The sequence below is a fragment of the Oryctolagus cuniculus genome, chromosome 14 (genome assembly GCF_964237555.1).
Source record: "Oryctolagus cuniculus chromosome 14, mOryCun1.1, whole genome shotgun sequence".
In the NCBI taxonomy this organism is placed as follows: Eukaryota; Metazoa; Chordata; class Mammalia; order Lagomorpha; family Leporidae; genus Oryctolagus; species Oryctolagus cuniculus.
In genome coordinates this window covers 2,058,926-2,078,162 of record NC_091445.1, presented here as the reverse complement: position 1 = coordinate 2,078,162, position 19,237 = coordinate 2,058,926, and the positions used below count along the sequence as shown (strand labels likewise).

Below are 19,237 nucleotides of genomic sequence, written 5' to 3'. Positions count from 1 at the left end.
TTTTAAAATTGTTTTAAACCAAAATAAGCCTATCATTTCATTCTGTTGTTCCACAGGCTTTTTGTAGTATTCTCACACGTTGATAAGTAACATTTCTTACCAAATGGCACTAAAGCAAACACAGAATTTAAAAAGAAGTAAGGAGGGGCCGGTGCTGTGTCACAGTGGGTTAAAGCCCTGGCCTGAAGCGCCAGCATCCCATATGGGCGCTGGTTCTAGTCTTGGCTGCTCCATTTCTGATCCAGCTCTCTGCTGTGGCCTGGGAAGGCAGTAGAAGATGGCCCAAGTCTTTGGGCCTTTGCACCCACGTGGGAGACCTGGAAGAAGCTCCTGGCTCCTGGCTTTGGATCAGCACAGCTCTGGCCATTGCAGCCATCTGGGGAGTGAACCAGCAGATGGAAGACCTCCCCTACCCCTTCTCTCTGTAACTCTTTCAAATAATAAAATAAATCTTTTAAAAAAAGAAAGAAGGAGAAAGTTACATAAAATTAGTGGGGTGGTTTTCCTGTCTCTCCATCGATTGCTTTGTGCCTCCCACTTTGGAGAATAGTGATTTGAAGCTGAAATTTTACATTTACACTGAATTACTTAGAGATTCTGTAGACAGTGTGTGTGTGTGTGTGTACCCCCATCTCCCCCTTCCTCAGCCTGTATGTCTTTCTCCTGCCCTGCCCCAGCCTCTTGCTGCGTCAGGCGTTGTCTCTCTCTGCACCTTTGAACCTCAAGGCTGCTCTGACTGGCGGCTCTGTCTCGTCTCCTGCTGCAGCCCAGCTCTCCTCGCTCTGCTGGCTCCTGTGCAGTCTCTTGGGACCTCACGCTGTCGGCTGCTCACTCTTCACTGGCTGTGTCGCGTCAGCCCGTAAACATCTCTGGTTTCTTTAAGTCCTCTTCTGCCTCTCAGAACTTCTGCTCCTCGTAGTTTTTCTTCTTCTTCTTCTTCTTTTTTTTTTTTTTTTTTTTTTTTAACTTGACAGAGTTAGATAGTGAGAGAGAGAGAGAGAGAGAGAAAGGTCTTCCTTCGGTTGGTTCTCCCCCAAATGGCTGCTACGCCGGCGCTGCGCCGCCTATCCGAAGCCAGGAGCCAGGTGCTTCTCCTGGTCTCCCATGGGGTGCAGGGCCCAAGCACTTGGGCCATCCTCCACTGCCTTCCCTGGCCACAGCAGAGAGCTGGCCTGGAAGAGGGGCAGCCGGTGCCCATGTGGGATGCCAGCGCCGCAGGCGGAGGATGAACCAAGTGAGCCATGGTGCCATCCCCTTCGTCTTCCTTCTTCCTTCTTCCTGCTCACTCCAGTGTGCACAGCCTTGCTCAGGACCACGGTCAGATGCTGGCTTTTCTTAGCTCACCTCCCTGCAGGATTTGCACACGTCTTTTCTCTCTGACCTCTGACCTCTTTCCCAGTCTCTTCAAGTTGCTCTTCCATTTCTATATAAATACAGGTGTCCCCCATGTGTGCCCTGCTTCCTTCTCCGCGTCTGCCCTTCCCTCTGTGATCTCTGCTTGAATGGCTTCAGCTCTCCCTGAACGGATCCTAGAACTTAACTCCCGTGTGCTGCCCTGACCTCTCCTTGCTCCTGATTTCTGCTTAACTCGGTGGTACAGTTAAAGCTAGATTTTTTTTTTTTTTTTTTTTTTTTTTTTTTTGACAGGCAGAGTGGACAGTGAGAGAGACAGAGAGAAAGGTCTTCCTTTGCTGTTGGTTCACCCTCCAATGGCCGCTGTGGCTGGCGCACCGTGCTGATCCGATGGCAGGAGCCAGGTGCCTCTCCTGGTCTCCCATGGGGTGCAGGGCCCAAGCACTTGGGCCATCCCTCACTGCACTCCCCGGCCACCGTGGCCGGCACGCTGCAGCTGGCACACCGCGCTGATCTGATGGCAGGAGCCAGGTGCTTATCCTGGTCTCCCACGGGGTGCAGGGCCCAAGCACCTGGGCCATCCTCCACTGTACTCCCGGGCCACAGCAGAGAGCTGGCCTGGAAGAGGGGCAACCGGGACAGAATCCAGCGCCCCGACCGAGACTAGAACCCGGTGTGCCAGTGCCGCAAGGCGGAGGATTAGCCTAGTGAGCTGCGGCGCCGGCCTTACTGGGGCCATCTTCTGCTGCTTTCCTAGGCCATAGCAGGCAAATGAATTGGATGGGAAGTGGAGGAGCTGGAACTTGAACTGGTGCCCATATGGGATGTCAGCATTGTAGGTGGTGGCTTTACCCACCGCGCCACAGTACTAGCCCCTGAAGGTAGATTATTTTATGTCCAAGTTCAAAGACTTCTCTTCAGTGTTGTTAACTACCCGGTGGTTCACAAGAGAAGAGTTCAAAATCTCTTTTTCAGCCTGTCACCAGGTCTGTGTTTTCCAACTTTTCTGTATCCATAAAGCATCCCGTCTTCCCGTTCTCAGTGCCACCTGTTGTAGGGAAGCATCCTGGTGGGGGAAGACACTGATTCGGAGATCAGATACTCCGGGTTCAAATCCAGGTGCTGCTGCTTCTTATGAGCGCCCTTGGCCACGTTGGTGACTTTCTCTTCGTTTCTCTCATCAGTAAATCTGGAACAGAGCCTCCTCTGAGGACCGTCGCTAGGATTTACTTACAGTAAATGCTGAAAGCCCCAGCCTCAACTACTAACTGATCTGTCGCCAGTGTCTGAAACAAACGGAGTAATTTACCATCCTTTATTGGAAGTCTCCAGTAGTTTCCCGTTGTTTCAAGAAGCATTGGAATGTCGTTTTCTTAGTTATATGATATATCACGACACTGGAGAGAGTGGAAGGAGGCACTAGTCTAGACAGGGTACCAGGACATAGCCAGAAACGGGGGCTATCCAAGGAGAACGGGATAAGACCCAGAATACCCCACTCTCCTATCGGGGACAAACACTTCTGCCTCCCTCCTGCAGGTGCTTCCCACAGGTCTCCAGGGCCACACTAACTGCTTCACTTTAGGTGTGGTTTCTTTCTGTCCCCCCGACTTGAGAGCTTCAAGGGCCAGTCTCACTTGGCCTTTCATCCCAAGATACTCACACAGTACGTCAGATCAGGCTCATTTTCAGTAAATGTTTACTGAATTAGTAAGTTGTATTTATTGGTGTGTTTTGGACAATCCATATGTGAAAAATACAGTACAGTTTGCAAGAATACAGTTTATGATAGCACTGAATAAAAGTAGATATTATATTATTTCTCCACATTATTTGTCCCCACCCTACCCTTCAATAAACACACGCGATTCAGTGCCTGTTGTGTCTTACCCACACTTGACATTCCCACCTTCCATCCAGTCTTGGGATCGTTTGGGCATCGGAGTCAAGGCCCCTTGTGGCACTTGGAGGAAAGCTTTTGGTCCTGTAAACAGAATCAAATGTGGTTGGCTCGGGTCTTCCACTTCGCTTTCCCTCTGCAGCTGGAATCTCAGAGTGCCGGCAGCGAGAGGGGCCGGCCTCCTGGGAGGGCACAGTGGAAGGGTGGGGGAGCCGGGCCCACCACCGCCTTGGCAGCTTGTGTTCTGAACAGTACACACCCTTTCTGTGGCAAACTGACTGCCGGCCTGTCAACCTGACTTCGGATTCTAACTTAAAAAAAAAAATAATGCAGTTTTATAATATCCATTGATCACTATTAGAAAATAAAGGGTTTTATAAGAAAAGCAAGTTTTTGTCTGTATTTCTGGGGAATAGTGGTCTTTCTGCTTACTGCTTGTGGAATTCTTAGTGGAAGATTAAGCTTCTGATTATGAAGTGAGTTGGAAGTATGTCGTCGCAAAGATTAAAAATAAGGAAGGAAGCAAGAGGGAGAGTGATGGAGAGGGAGGAGGGTGGGAAGGATCATTATGTCCTTGAAACTGCATGTACAAAATATGTGAAGTCTATTCCTTTATAAATAAATAAAATTTTAAAAGAAAAAAAGAAAGGCAAGTTCGCAGTTGTTTCTTGTTATTACTATACATCATCTAAACAGTGTCATCATTCCATTGTGTTCTTTATTAAAAAGAATCTAATGCTTTTTCAGAAGCATCTTGACCTTTTGGGTAAAGGACTCCGTGTTCTGCACACGCAGTGTGCGCAGATGAAGCTGCTCGTCTGTAAGCGGCTGGAAGGTTCCTCTGGTGGGAGTGCTCACAGCCCTCGCCGCGGAGGTTTCTAAAAGCATAGTTCATTGTAACCGTGTAGTTTGGTTTAAGAAAAAGTGATTGGCACAAAAAAAGATGTATCTCTCTGCAGATAAGTCGCTTTCAGTTTTTCCAAGCCTAATTTCAGCTGTGGTATGTGAGCCAGGGCAGGCCTGTGCACTGTATGCTGGCATGTTCTTTAACTGCAGTTTCACTGCATCCTGTTAAGAAGACTGTTCGCTTATGAGGCACTTAATCAGCTCTGATCATTTTTTCCTTAGTACCAAAGATGATTGCTTCAGTGTCAATATCCAGCCACCTGTTGGAGAACTGCTTTTACCTGTGGCCATGTCAGAGAAAGATTTTAAGAAAGAACAAGGTGAGACATTGCTCCAATCCAGAGACTGGTGTTTCTGACTGGTCTCTTAAGATAAACCATCATCCATACACTACAGTTACCAGTGCACAGTCTGCTGATTTGTTAATGCTGTACACTTAGAGAACAGCTTTAAAGGTGTGTTTGTATTCTTGCCATACCTGAAAGGTGATAAAGCTGTCTTGAAAATAATAAACTGGTTCTTAGCGCTCAGTTCTGAGAGTGAGGTTCTGACACCTGAGTGCTGATGTGGTCAGTGGCGGTGAGGGTGCCAGGACTCGGGGACTGACCAGTGTCCCCCGCCACGCTCGCTGTGGCATTTCTGTGTTTTCATTATAGAGCTCTTTCTCATGTGCTGCTAATGTGTGTTTCCCTGCACACTTTGGAATGCCTTCCCCTTCAAGATAAGAGTCCTCACTGCAGTCTTAGACGGCACGTTGTCAGAATGTGTCAGCCGCATCTCAAAGTGCAGCTCTAAAAGCAGTGTTGATGTCCTCGCACACAACTGAGCACACCTCCCAGTAAAATAAGGGGCTGTTTTTGTGTGGGAATGAGGGGGAATCACACTGACTTCATGCGTGTGAAGGATAACAGTGACAAAACCAGGGCGTATTTGCTATAGTCAGCAGTTTTTAAAACTTTATGTAATTCTAGGGTAATTTTTTTGTCTGGAGGGTGTTATCAAAGATCTCTTGTTGGTGTCACTAAATCATATCTGTCAAGCTTCCTGAAAGTCCTTGGCACATAACGATGCCCGTAGCACACTCCGGAGAGGGGCGTGCTTCTAGCACTTAGTTATCCGAGTGCCAGAGAGGGTTTTGCGATCCACAGTGTCAAAAAGACCTGTTGGAGAAGAATCCCCAAGGAAAATCTCATGCCAGACTATAAGTCAGTAGTGCTCTTTTTTCTTCTGGCCTTATTTAAGTGATAAAAAGAGTAACTAAATCCGTGTTTGCATGTGCTTTTCTCAGAAGTTATTGCTGTAGAAGGAAAGTGCCTTTGTGACTTTATTGTTATCTTGACAAACTGCATTGATTCTTGTATTTGCTGTTCTCGCCCTTTGCTGGCTAAAGCCTGCCTCTGCTTCACACCTGCTCAGCAAGCCCAGGTGAGTGACCACGAGTGACTTCAGCGGCTTTAGCGCTACTATGGTTAGGGCATCGTCCTTGTTTCAAAGTGCAGCTAAAGCAGCCGAGTATCATAAACCCTTTCTCTCCTTCAGCCTTTGTTTAGAATACTTGATATTTCGATCAAATTCCTCGTGCTCGGCTGTGACTGAGGGGTTTTTCGCTGACCAGCCATACAGAACCGTGAGCGCACCAGAGGCGCACTTGGAGAATAGCGGCGGTCCCCCGTGGAGTTGTTGCCAAAATTCCTTTTTCTTCTGCCATTTTACTTCTGTGGTTGTTGATTATTTGTCTGAATAAATCTGGCAGCTGTTTGCTGTGTTTAATAGAGCAGAAAGGCTACTCTGAATAAAGCTATTTGGAAATTTGTGTATATGAAGTATTTGTAAATCCTTGCCAGTCTCTTGGCATTTCTGTATCATTCTCTCTGTCTTCCTGAATTCATTCCTTGATGTGGAACTTGATGCTGGCAAATGGACCGCAGTTTTAGAGAGTCTTTTCAATAGCAGCGTTTTAGTTATAGGTTGCAGCAGGTCTGTTAACAGAGCTCTCAGTTCTCAGCTTCACACGTGCACGTACTTGGAAGTCCTCTGGGAAGAGCTCTGCTCACGGCACAGAGGCACCTGGAGGGCACGAGCGGCAGACCCTAAACTGGAATAAGTCTTTCTTTCTTCACATTTTGTCAGATTTAGGAAGCAAGAACACATTGTTACTCACTAGCTTTAACCTGCTTTTCTGTTTTAAGTGAAATTAATTTACATAATTAATGCCTCATTTCACAGGATGTGTATTTTAAGATTTAGTGTGTACATTAGATGCATTAATTAGACTTTAACTGAAAAAATGATAAATAAGAAATAGGAACATGGTTCTGTTTTGGTTGTAGAGATTACATAATTAAAAATTACAGGATTAAAAGTGGTTATAACATTGTTGCATATTAGTATTTCCTAAAAAGTTTTGTGTCCTGTGTATAGCCTGGTCCTATTCCATTTTCCCAGTTGCATTTGTGGTTCGGTGGCAAAGTGCTTGCTCCCAGGTTGGTAGCCAGAACGCTAAAGGAAACCCTGACTTACCCTGCTGTCTGTCCAGGATGCCTGTGCTGTCTGCACCCTGAGGCTTCCGTCCTTCTGTCTGTCCAGGATGCCTGTGCTGCCCGCACCCTGAGGCTTCCATGGAAGCCTGACTTCTCACTGCTGAGCTCTGAGCCCTGCAAAGTTAGCTAATGGTCTAGCTCTGAGACAACCTCAGTACTATGAATAGTACGGGTCTCTTTTCACTTAAAATGTTTTATTTTGATTTCTTCATTGTTCATTTTAAGAGGCCTAAGCCAGTTATTTATTCCAGGCTGCTTCCTCTTACTCATTTTTTCCTGTGATTTAAACTGCAAATCTAAAACCTTGAAGAATCTTTTGGAATTTTATTTTCCTATTTTGTTTGTCTTACATTTTGGCAGTTAATTATAGATGATTAACCTAAATTAAGTGCTATTCCATGCCTGCACCAAGATTTAGATAAATTCTAACACAGCCACAAATTCTTGGTCTGAGAATTTTTAAATGTTCTCCCAATCTCTACTTGTGTTATGTCTGAGCAGGCTATGAGGTGATTTAAAGTCTTGTTTTTATTGGAGAAAGTTTTAACAATGCTTTGGCATATTTTTCTTTCTTGTTAATTTGAAACTAGCTGATATATTTTCATTTAAAAATATCTGTGATTTAAGAAACCTAAAATGTTTGCTTAATTTTATTATGATTTATGCATCCATCTCATGGGTTCCTAGCTAGCAAGATGCTAATTCTTTAAATGGTCAGACATTTGCTGTTTTCTGGCCCTTAACTACCACAAGCAATCATATTTGATGCCCCTTAATTAGAGCACCTTTTTTCCTCCCAGGTTCTTTTTCCACCTCAGCAATCGAGACAATACATTTGCTTACCATGCTGCTCTCCTAAGTGTTCTTTTGCATGTAAATTAATCTTGATTCAGTTTACACTGTCATGCTGAGTGGTACAAATTGCCTATAACAATAAAACAGCATGAGTTAAAAATAAAGGGGGGTGGGAAGGCAGATTGAATGTGTGCCTTACTTGATAGGATGTTACTTTGCATTATGCCAATACATTAGCTGCCGATAATGAATCTTCTGTTCTGAAAAGCATGGTTTAGTTGATTTTTTTAATTTTACTTCAATGGAGCAGTACCTTGTCTTTTATAGAACAAGTTAGACAAACCATTAATGACAAGAGTGTTAAGGTTAAATATGAAGCAATGCATTCAGTTCTCTGAGTGCTATCCATCTTTCCATTTACAGGAGCTTGACAAAAGTACTGGCTTTGTACAACATTTCCTTTAATTACCTGCTGCGGGAAGCAGGCTTTTAACATAAACATAGTGGCATTCATTTGTTCAGCAGTTGCTCTTGGGTAGCGCCTAATGGAGAAGGTTTAAACCCTAAATGAGTGCAGTGTTCCGTCAGCCGCCGTGCTGCACGTAAAAGCAGCGTCTGACTGCTTGTGTGGTTTTTAAAGCTTCTGCCTAATATTGAAGTTAAACGCTGTAAGACAGAACATGCTGTTCCCGCAGTTTGAAAGTGGATAGTGAGAGCTGCCCCGTGTTAGAAGCGGATAGCTTGGTTTTGCATCTGAGGGCGTAAATCTTTTTACCGTGTTAGGCTTTTGTGCCTTCTTATTGTTCATTGTAAGGATTTTTTTTAACATGACGTTACATTTGCAATAAACAAATTAATGAAGTGTATAAGCCTGAAGGTGTATGGTATTTTGAAAACATGAAATCAGATTTTGCCATTTTCCTAAACTGTTCACATAACAGATGTCTCACAAGCACACTTTTTGGTAGATAATATTAGGTCCTCACGATTTCTATCACAGCTCCAAGTAGATGCTATGTATTGTAATTGTTTTGATTTTTTTTAACCCTGGTACTAAATTTAGATATGTGTTCCAAGTATTTGTTCAGTACTTATTTTGTTCACTGTACATTTTTACCTGAGATGATTATATTTATAAGCACATCTTCTCTTAATTCTGAATGGTTTTGTTCTTGATTTTGCTCGACTTTTGTTCAAAACATTATTTGAAATGCCTTTAAGGTTTTCCATTCACAGTCACTTTTTTCCCCTTTGTTTTCAAACTCTTTACTTCAGAAGTTTCAGTTAGTGTGTTTGCAGGCAGCTGTAGTCATTCACTGGGCAACGCTGTTGCTAGGACTGGCTTAGGCACCTGTGCGTGTTCTAGAACCACACCACCGTCCAGAGCCTTCCGCTCTTGCTGAGGTGCCTGACCTGACACTGGGGCGCTGTGTTAGGTAACCCCGCTGCCCGCTCCAGGATCACTGTGCTCTGTTCTGCTGCAGCATTCGGCCGGGAGAGGCTATTGAATGATAGGAAAAAATCATGATTGTCTGTGTGCACGAGTGGATAAATCTTAAGACGTAAAAGCTGTTCAACTGTTCTTCATAGTGTGTGTAGCCCAGATGAGTATATTGTAAAGGGGCTAGAGCTGAAATTCTACCTTGTGAATCTAAACTTTCATCCTCTAGTACTTAATACTGGATTTATTAAATCTTGCCTTTTTTACTGAATTTTTATACATTTTGTTACACTACGAGGATTTTTGAAAATCTTTGAGTAGTTACCGTTTAATTTTATAATTAGCTTGTAACTTTAACTGTAAAGTGGTATTTGGTTGTAACCAGTTTTAAAGTTTGGCCGTGAACTCAAAGCGGTCAGCGCTCTTCCTGAAGAAATGGTGAAAGGGGCCTGCTTTCCTTCTGCAGGCATGCTCACTGGAATGAATGAAACCTCTGCTCTGATCGTCGCCACACCCCAGGATTTCACCCCCTCTGTGATTCTTCAGAAGGTTGTGAATGTCGCCAATGTAGGTGCGGTTCCTTCTGGCCAAGACCATCTGCACAGGTAGGTTCGCTAACACAAGGCCTGTGTAGAAATCAAGAATTTCCAGTTCATTGTTCTCTCTGGAAACAGTATGCTCTAAATACAAGTGCACCTCCCCTTTGTCTGGTCGGGGTATTTGGTTGACGATTTTGGGTTAAAGCCCTCTTCCCCCATTTCATGGCATCTTGACGGTGCTTATTCTGGTGTGGCCGTTCATGAAGGATGCACAGTACAGCCTCGTTGTACGGTAGTTTAGTAATTTGCCGAGATACCTTTCATGAGGTGGTTGAGACCTTACCTCGTTTCTCCAGTGCCGTGGATTTCTGAGACGAGCGGTCTCATGAAGCGGTGACATTGGACTTTCCGGCTGGAAAGGGGGACGCTGGGTCTTGCACGGGCCATCTTTGGACAGCAGTCCTCGGGGCTGCTTCTGGGAGCGATACGCAAGGTGGTGCCGAGCGTGCCGTGGGGTTCTCAGCTTAGGGCTGCCGCCACACCAAGCACCTGAAGCATGAGATGCAAGTCATCTGTCCTGAAAGACAGCGGGAAATGTGATTAATATGTTTGCCAGTGGCTTTAAATGAAAGTGAAGACAAAAATAATTCTCCCTACCCCAAGGTGTGCCGTTGCTGTGCAGTCCTCTGAAAGCATAGCGCCCGTCACAAGCCATCGCGTGGCGTATTTCTGCCTTGACATCACCTGCATGCGCAGTGCCCTTCCCTGCGCAATTGTTAATCATAGAAGATAGATTTAGAATCAACGGGAAGGTCTTCAGACCTTTGGAAAAAAATTTTTTTTTTCAGTTAGCACAAAAGCAGGACAGGTTCCGTATTAAGAAGGGCTAAAGGTGACAAGGGTTTTCAGCCATCACTGGGCGTGATACTGTTGGGCCAGCTCAGCTGTCTCCTTATGGGCTTCATGGGAAATGGGGGTTGAGATGCCGCGCGTCTGGGAGGACACAGGCGTGGCATCGAAGAGCTGCTCGGCCGGCAGTTGGCCGCGTCCTGCTGATCGTGACAAGGCTAGTCAGAGTACGTCCTGCCAGGATTTAAGAAAGAGGGCGGTTCCTTGAGTTAGCTTCTCAAAAGGTCTCTTCATTTCTTAGTTATGACAAGCTTTGTTTTTCTCAAGTGGATGGCCGTAAAGCAGCAGCGTGGACGTGAGGTCATCGTGTCTGACGGTCCGTGTTCATTGGAAAGAGTGACTAGAGACTTCAGTGAAACAAGCACCTCCCTTCTGGGTTTTCCTCTGTGAATTGTTTCTGCTTTACATCCCAATTCTTACTTTCTTGGGTGTGGTTTTTCTTTTATTTGTGAGAACCTTGAAATTACTAAACTACCGAAATGTAGTGTGTCAACCCTAACTTATAATCAGGATGAAACTGTACCTGTTCAAGATGCCTGTGGTACCTGTACCCTGCAGACTTGTCGTCGTGAGTTCTTGTATATTGTACAAACGACGTAAGGTCACCATTGCTTATTTAGAGCTTCTAGTTACTTTTTGTTTTCTGAGTGGGCTTTTGCTCTTAATTTTCCTAAGGGCAATAGCAGACTTGCACATTTCAGGAAAAAAGATCAACTTCTCAGAGGCAGCTAACAGGACAGCTGTATTCCCTTGGGAAACAGGCTGAGAAAAGATGCCCAGCACCATGGGGTATACTTGTAAGGCATAGTTTGCCTTGAATTTGCCTTTTCAATTGATTTAGATTAAAATTCCAGGCAATTCATTCCCCATGCTGGAACCAGGGAGATACACAAGTAGGAACTATTTTTATAGTTGCCTGTGGGAGGCAGAGGCCGCATGCAAACTCATGCTGAATGTTCCTGCTCTTCCTGTCAGCTGCAGCTGAGGGAGGCACCAGGCCACTGCAGCGTACAGAGCGGGCGACACACCTGTCATGCTCGGGCACAGAGCGGGCGACACACCTGTGACGCTCAGGTACAGAGCGGGCGACACACCTGTCATGCTCGGGTACAGAGCGGGCGACACACCTGTGACACTCGGGTACAGAGCGGGCGACACACCTGTCCTGCTCGGGCACAGAGCGGGAGACACACCTGTGACGCTCAGGTACAGAGCGGGAGACACACCTGTCATGCTCGGGCACAGAGCGGGTGACACACCTGTGACGCTCGGGTACAGAGCGGGTGACACACCTGTCATACTCGGGTATAGAGCGGGCGACACACCTGTGACGCTCAGGTACAGAGCGGGCGACACACCTGTCATACTCGGGCACAGAGCGGGCGACACACCTGTCATGCTCGGGTACAGAGCGGGCGACACACCTGTGACGCTCAGGTACAGAGCGGGCGACACACCTGTGACGCTCGGGTACAGAGCGGGCGACACACCTGTCATGCTCAGGTACAGAGCGGGCGACACACCTGTCATGCTCGGGTACAGAGCGGGCGACACACCTGTCATGCTCGGGCACAGAGCGGGTGACACACCTGTGACGCTCGGGTACAGAGCGGGTGACACACCTGTCATGCTCGGGTACAGAGCAGGTGACACACCTGTGACGCTCAGGTACAGAGCGGGCGACACACCTGTCATACTCGGGCACAGAGCGGGCGACACACCTGTCATGCTCGGGTACAGAGCGGGCGACACACCTGTGACGCTCAGGTACAGAGCGGGCGACACACCTGTGACGCTCGGGTACAGAGCGGGCGACACACCTGTCATGCTCAGGTACAGAGCGGGCGACACACCTGTCATGCTCGGGTACAGAGCGGGCGACACACCTGTCATGCTCAGGTACAGAGCGGGCGACACACCTGTCATGCTCGGGCACAGAGCAGGTGACACACCTGTCATGCTCAGGTACAGAGCAGGTGACACACCTGTGACGCTCAGGTACAGAGCGGGCGACACACCTGTCATACTCGGGTACAGAGCGGGCGACACACCTGTCATGCTCGGGTACAGAGCGGGCGACACACCTGTGACACTCGGGTACAGAGCGGGCGACACACCTGTCATGCTCGGGTACAGAGTGGGCGACACACCTGTCATGCTCAGGTACAGAGCAGGCGACACACCTGTCACGCTCGGGTACAGAGTGGGCGGGCGACACACCTGTCATGCTCGGGTACAGAGCGGGCGACACACCTGTCATACTCGGGTATAGAGCGGGCGACACACCTGTGACGCTCAGGTACAGAGCAGGTGACACACCTGTGACGCTCAGGTGCAGAGCAGGTGACACACCTGTCACGCTTGGGTACAGAGCGGGCGACACACCTGTCATGCTCGGGTACAGAGCGGGCGACACACCTGTCATACTCGGGTACAGAGCGGGCGACACACCTGTGACACTCGGGTACAGAGCGGGCGACACACCTGTCATGCTCGGGCACAGAGCGGGCGACACACCTGTGACGCTCAGGTACAGAGCGGGCGACACACCTGTCATGCTCGGGTACAGAGCGGGCGACACACCTGTCATACTCGGGTACAGAGCGGGCGACACACCTGTCCTGCTCGGGCACAGAGCGGGAGACACACCTGTGACGCTCGGGTACAGAGCGGGTGACACACCTGTGACACTCGGGTACAGAGCGGGCGACACACCTGTCATGCTCGGGTACAGAGCGGGCGACACACCTGTGATGCTGCCTCTCAAGTCCTACCATATTTAACTGAAAATATTTTACATTTGCTTTCACAGCTAACATATGACTGTAGTCATGTTCTAAATTTCAGAAAACTTCAGGTAATAAAGATTTAAAGTTGCTTGTATTTTACACATACAAACTGACACAACTGACACACATTCTGCCAATCTTGTATGCTCACAGCAATTAAAACAAAAATAAAAACTAATGCTAAAATATATACCATTTAAAATAAAATAGCAAATATTGTTCGCCTTAGAATAATAAACAGTTTACCATTTTAGTGAGATGCATTGGTGTCTTGAGCTGGAGTTCAAGTCTGTTACCCTGTGGGATTGATGAGTTTCCCTACAGCTGAGCACGTAGTGCTGGTTAGTGACGAAAACTGCTCTCCCTGTGAGATCCCTGATGACTCCCTTGGTTCTGCCTCGAGAGCCGCTCTTGGGAGTTTTTGAGGAGCAGCATCAAAGCCACACTGCTGCTGGCTTCGAGTAAAGGTTGTCAGTTTGGAATTTTTTTAAACTTTGATTATTGGTACTTTAAAAGGTTAACATTTTCGGTGTGATAAATTGCTCTTGACTAGCCTGTATTCTATGTCATTTTTCAGGATCTTTTCTTACAGGAATTTTAGTAAGTGCTAGTATATTTTAAGTGTTTAATGAGTGAAGTTCCTATTGCATGGTTTAAACTAATTTAGTCATGTTACTTTTTTTTTTAAAGATTTATTTATTTATTTGAAAGTCAGAGTTACACAGAGAGAGAAGGAGAAGCAGAGAGAGAGAGAGAGAGAAGAGAGAGAGAGGTCTTCTACAGGTTCACTCCCCAGTTGACTGCAACAGCCAGAGCTGTGCTGATCCGAAGCCAGGAGCCAGGAGCTTCTTCCAGGTCTCCCACGTGGGTGCAGGGGCCCAAGGACTTGGGCTGACTTCCACTGCTTTCCCAGGCCATAAGCAGAGAGCTGGATAGGAAGTGCAGCAGCCAGGACTTGAGCCAGCACCCATATGGGATGCTGGCGCTGCAGGTGGTGGCTTTACCCACTGTGCCACAGTGCCGGCCGGCCCCCACATTACATTTCAAAATTTGAGTATCTTTACCTTAAATATCAAGTAAAGAAATACTTAGTACAAGAATTGTCTAACAGAAAGTGAACTTCAGTTAATATGCAGAAGTATGTAGTAGTATAAAGCAGAAATTTTAATTTAGCACGTAGTAGAAAATGGTCCCTGACACATCAGCAGAAAATGTTCCCCATTAAGAAAAAAATCAATTAAAGGAGTACAAGTTTTATAGAATGTACTTCAAATCCCAGGAACATTTCCTATGAAGCTAATACTTGAAGATCCATGGAGAAAGTGTACCTACTGTTAGATTATGTGGCATTGGGTTTTAATGTTCTAAATGAGTGACAGGCTCAGAGAGCCAAAGGACACAGGTTCAGTATCCTGACCTGGCACGCTTGGAACCATGGTGTTTGGGATTTTGGATTTTTAAAAAAATGTTAGCATGTTTGCGTATGTAGAATGAGGTATCTTGGGAATGGGACCAAAGTCTAAAGACAAACTGTATTCATGGTTCACAGCCTGAAGAGAATTTTATGCAGTATTTTTTACATGGTCGTTTTTCTGTTCGGTTATTATTTATAACCCCTGCCTGTGTCCCCACTGAACTAGGGTCTTTTTACGTGAGGCAGTCCTTGACTGTAACCCAGCACTTTATCAGGCTATAGCAGAGAGCGCCATCGGAAGTGGAGCAGCTGGGACTCGAACCGGTGCCCACATGGGATGCCAGCCTGTAGATGGCAGCTTTATGCGCTATGCCACAGCACTGGCCCCTAAAATATTTTTAATCTGTTGCCACAACTGGAAGTTCTAGACTGTTTTGTTTGTTTTTTACATTTTAAAGAAGACAAGAAACCTGACTTCCTTGGGGCAAGGCGCCTGATGAGGACACTGGTCTTCCCCACACAGCAGCCCAGTGGTGCTGAGCCACAGCTGCCTCCGCGCCTCTTGCATCATATCATCTCCCCAGTCAGGTGTCAGTGGACATTTATTACCACTCGTGCCGTTTTAAGTATTTTGGCAGAGGTACACCGCTTAAAAATTAAAAGGGGCAGGCATTGTGCAGAGAGAGCTAAGCTGATGTCTGCAGTGCTGGCATCCCAAACTGGAGCACTGGTTTGAGCCCCAGCCGCTCTGCAAGGCAGCAGGAGATGGCCCAAGTGCTTGGGCCCCAGCTACCACGTGGCAGACTGGAAGAACTTCCCGGCTCCTGGCTTTAGCCTGACCTAACCCTGGCATTTGTGGCCATCTGGGGAGTGAACCAGTGGATAGAGGATCTCTTTCTGTCTCTCTCTCTCTGTGTAGTTCTGTCTTTCAAATAAATAATGTTTCTTTAAAAAGGTAATACTAATTAATTAATACCAATAAAATATATATAAAGGACAAGACAGCAGTGAACCAGCAGATGAATGGATTGGGAAAGGAAAGGTCAGGTTTTAATGTGTTTTAAAGGAGATGGAATCAGGCACAAGTGTGGAATCTGGGTTCTCTAGGGCCAGGAGGACTTTCTTGTGATCTCTGCGAGAAGTTACATGCGGGTTAGGAAGGAGGCTCATGCAGCAGGATAGAAACTGGGTTATTGGTCAGCGCCGTGGCTCACTAGGCTAATCCTCCACCTGTGGCGCCAGCACCTCAGGTTCTAGTCCCAGTTGGGACACCGGGTTCTGTCCCGGTTGCTTCTCTTCCAGTCCAGCTCTCTGCTGTGGCCTGGGAAGGCAGTGGAGGATGGCCCAAGTGCTTTGGTGCTGCACCCGCATAGGAGACCAGGAGGAAGCACCTGGGGGGTGAACCAACGGAAGGAAGACCTCTCTCTCTCCCTCTCTCTCTCTCTCTCTCTCTCGCTAACTCTGCCTGTCAAAACACACACACACACACACACACACACACACACATAAACTGACCCTATAAAGGGATGTTTGGGAGAGGATAGGATACTGTACCTCTGCTGGCTGTCTCCGCTTTTGCTTTAACTGTTAACTTACCTTCAGTACATGGGTCCTTTCTTCCCGTGTGTCTTAATTAATGCTTTGGGGTTTCTTTTACCCTGTTACTTTTTGACCTGCATGTTTTGAATATATATAGTCTTAGAAGAATAAATGCTTCTACTATTGTAACTTAAGTCCTTAACTATTTGGAAAAATGTGGCACCATGCATGGAACAATGTGTCCATGGCAACTGGGCACTCGGTTTTGTAAGTTACCAATACAAGTAAAGACTGTTTAAAGAACAAGTTGTTTATTTTCTTAAATTTGTATTCATTTCTTTTCACTTCATTTGAAAGACAGAGAGAGACAAAGATCTTCCATCCACTGAGTCTCCCTATATGCTTACAGTAGCTGGTCTTGGCCAGGCCAAAGCCCGGGAGCCTGGAGCTCAGTCCAGGTCTCCGAGAGGGCAGCAGGAACCCAGCACTGGAACCCTCACTGCTGCCTCCTCAGGTGCACCTCAGCAGGAAGCTGGAGTCAGAAGCAGAGCCGGGACTTGAACCTGGGCACTCTGACAGAGGACATGGATGTCCCACGCAGTGTCCTAACCGCCATGACAGCCACCTGCCCCACGTGGTTTTGTTTCTGTGCCTTGAATTCATCCAACCTTTCCTATTCACTAATAGAGAAAACAGGGGTGTCTATTTTTATATCTTGAAAGGTCTGCAGTATGTAACTTCCTCAGTATTTTCTAAGACCTTTGTGATGCATTTTCCTAGTGCTAGGGTTACAGGCATAAATGGTGTAGTCACTTGTTGGAGTCCAGTATTTCCCTTTCTTCTGTTCTTAGATTGATTAACTCTGGGGTTACTGTTTCTATTTGTCGGTTGTTTTCTTTCTTTTACCCTGGTAACTGTCGAGTCATTTTGCAGGATCATAATGGAAAGTCATTTGTACTTATCAAGTAACATGTAATGTCTTGGTGCCCTGATGCTATCTATACCCACTGATCCTACTGTCAGCCCACCTCATCCACCCTAACACAAAATTTGGTATGAACAGATAAATATCTTTATTTTAAATATAATATAATTAAATATAATATTTATATATTAGAAAGATGTCAGGGATTGCTGGAATACCAGGGATGCTAGGTGTAGTTCTTTTCTACAGTGTGGCAACGTTGGCATCTGGAACAGGACGAGCAGGTGAGGAACCGATGTAGGTCTCTGAGCAGAGCCCTCGCGCCGGTCGGCACTGCCCAGTAGAGGGCAGCACTGTTTCTTTGTCTGCCTAGAGCTCTGCAGGCCCCGGAGCAGCTCCTTTGAAAAGCGAGTGCAGCCCTCGGATGTTTTCACGTCGCAGACACAGCTGAGCGTTTCCTGAGCAGCCAGACTGCGCAGCCCACTAATCTCCGAAGCATTCTGTGTCTAAGCTGTATTTAATTTCACTGTTTGTGAGGGCACATCCTCGAATGCAGTAGTTTGACGAGTGGATATTAACTGTTTTCATATAAAAATGAAAGAAGGGTATTTTGATGGTTTTTTTCTGTGTTCAGAATTGTGTAAAGAATCATAATGGGGTAGGGGTGTGTTTGTTTTCTCTTTTTCTCTTCTTAACACCTAACTTACGTACCCCCACCAAATAAACCAGAAATGCTCTGAAAAAAACGGGATATTTTATGTTGTCTTTGAGGAAGTTCACAGATTATTCGAACGTCTCTTTGTAAAGAAAGAATTCATCATTGACCTGAGAATGTGGAACATGTTTTTTATGCCATCTCTAAAGATTGGAAAGTAGGCCTCAGTTATGATGGTCACTTATTTCTGGCTTTAATGCTTCTATTTGTATGTTAGGGGAAATACTGTTGTTGGTCAGTTTTGTGAAAATATGGGGAAGTACATTGCTTTTAAATTCTTGAAACTTGAATCGTGTATTTTTTCATCATTGATTCAGTAGTATAATAAACTTAACTTTATCATCCTATAGTAAATAAAATAGAATTTTTTTACAACTTAACAAATTCTCTGCCAGTTTAAAATGTGCTATTATATCACCCCAAGATAATATAAGGATTTATAATCCTAAATCCTTTAGAAGATAACACTCCCAATCACCATGCTTTGGTATTGATGTTTAGGGGCTTATTCAAACCAGTATTTCTTACATATAATGATTGTGCGACTTCATTACACATCTGTCAACTTTGGACTAATTATTTTTATACAGCTAGGGCAGGGCACTGCACCCTGTGATCGTCTTTCTTACTAATAGGATTCTGTCTGCTTCAGCAGGCAGTAATTGAAGGCTTCATGTACAGAGCAGAAAAAAAAGTTTTAGCCTGAGCGGGCCATTGTCACAGCTCCTGGTAACCAGTAGAACAGAAAGCACGAGAAAATTGAGCTCAGAATAGAAAAACCAGAAAGCAGGGAGACCATCCAAGAGCAGCAGAATCATGTCTCAGCAGCTGCGTTGGTGTTACATGTCTGATTCTCCGTAAAGAATTTTGTGTTCCCAAATGCCCTGGAGGCTGGTGCAGCCTCCCAGATAAACATGTTGAAGTCATGTTGTGTTCTTAACATTGTAATTGCTGCAACAGTTGAGTTGTAGGATTCCTTTCCTTCTAACAAAATCTGTAGCCAGTTTCTCAGATCAGAAAAAGCATGGTTTAGGCACAATGAGGGAGTGAATTTGTGTATTATGGGTAACATATTTGTTCAATTTTCTTGTTATTTGCCTATTCTCATAATTCTGACGTGAGTTAAGGCAAAACAACTTTTTGAGAAGATTGAAACATTTTTTCATTTAGCTTTAGCAACCTGCTTCTGTTCTTTTTCTTAAATCTTAAGAATTCTTACAGGCCTCAAAGATTAAATATCAGTTGCTAGAGATAACAGAGAAAAAGATATTAATAAGATGAAATGCAGATATATCCAAACAGTTATACCTTCTCAGTTGGTGATTACAAACAACCAGTGCCTGGTGATAGAATGAAATGAAAAATTATGAAAAATACCTAGATGGTATCCTTTTAATGACCTGGAGCCCGCCGTACACAGGCAATACATCTTGAACTGTCATCCCGCGTACTCGCTCTCAGCTGTGGCGTTA

At 45.7% G+C, this 19,237-nt stretch overlaps 1 protein-coding gene across 8 annotated transcripts in view; it reads left to right on the top strand.

Annotated features, from left to right (window-relative positions):
• Positions 1 to 19,237, top strand: part of AP3B1 (adaptor related protein complex 3 subunit beta 1) — a 269,538-nt gene that overhangs the window by 246,217 nt on the left and 4,084 nt on the right. For all 8 annotated transcript variants that reach the window (XR_011381834.1, XM_051837573.2, XM_070056312.1 and 5 more), the window contains 2 exons: positions 4,382 to 4,479; positions 9,402 to 9,540. Coding sequence is in view for 7 of the 8 variants with exons in the window: in XM_051837573.2 (XP_051693533.2) it covers positions 4,382 to 4,479; positions 9,402 to 9,540 (237 nt within the window). In the remaining variant the exon portion in view is untranslated. The remainder of the gene's footprint in view (positions 1 to 4,381; positions 4,480 to 9,401; positions 9,541 to 19,237) is intronic.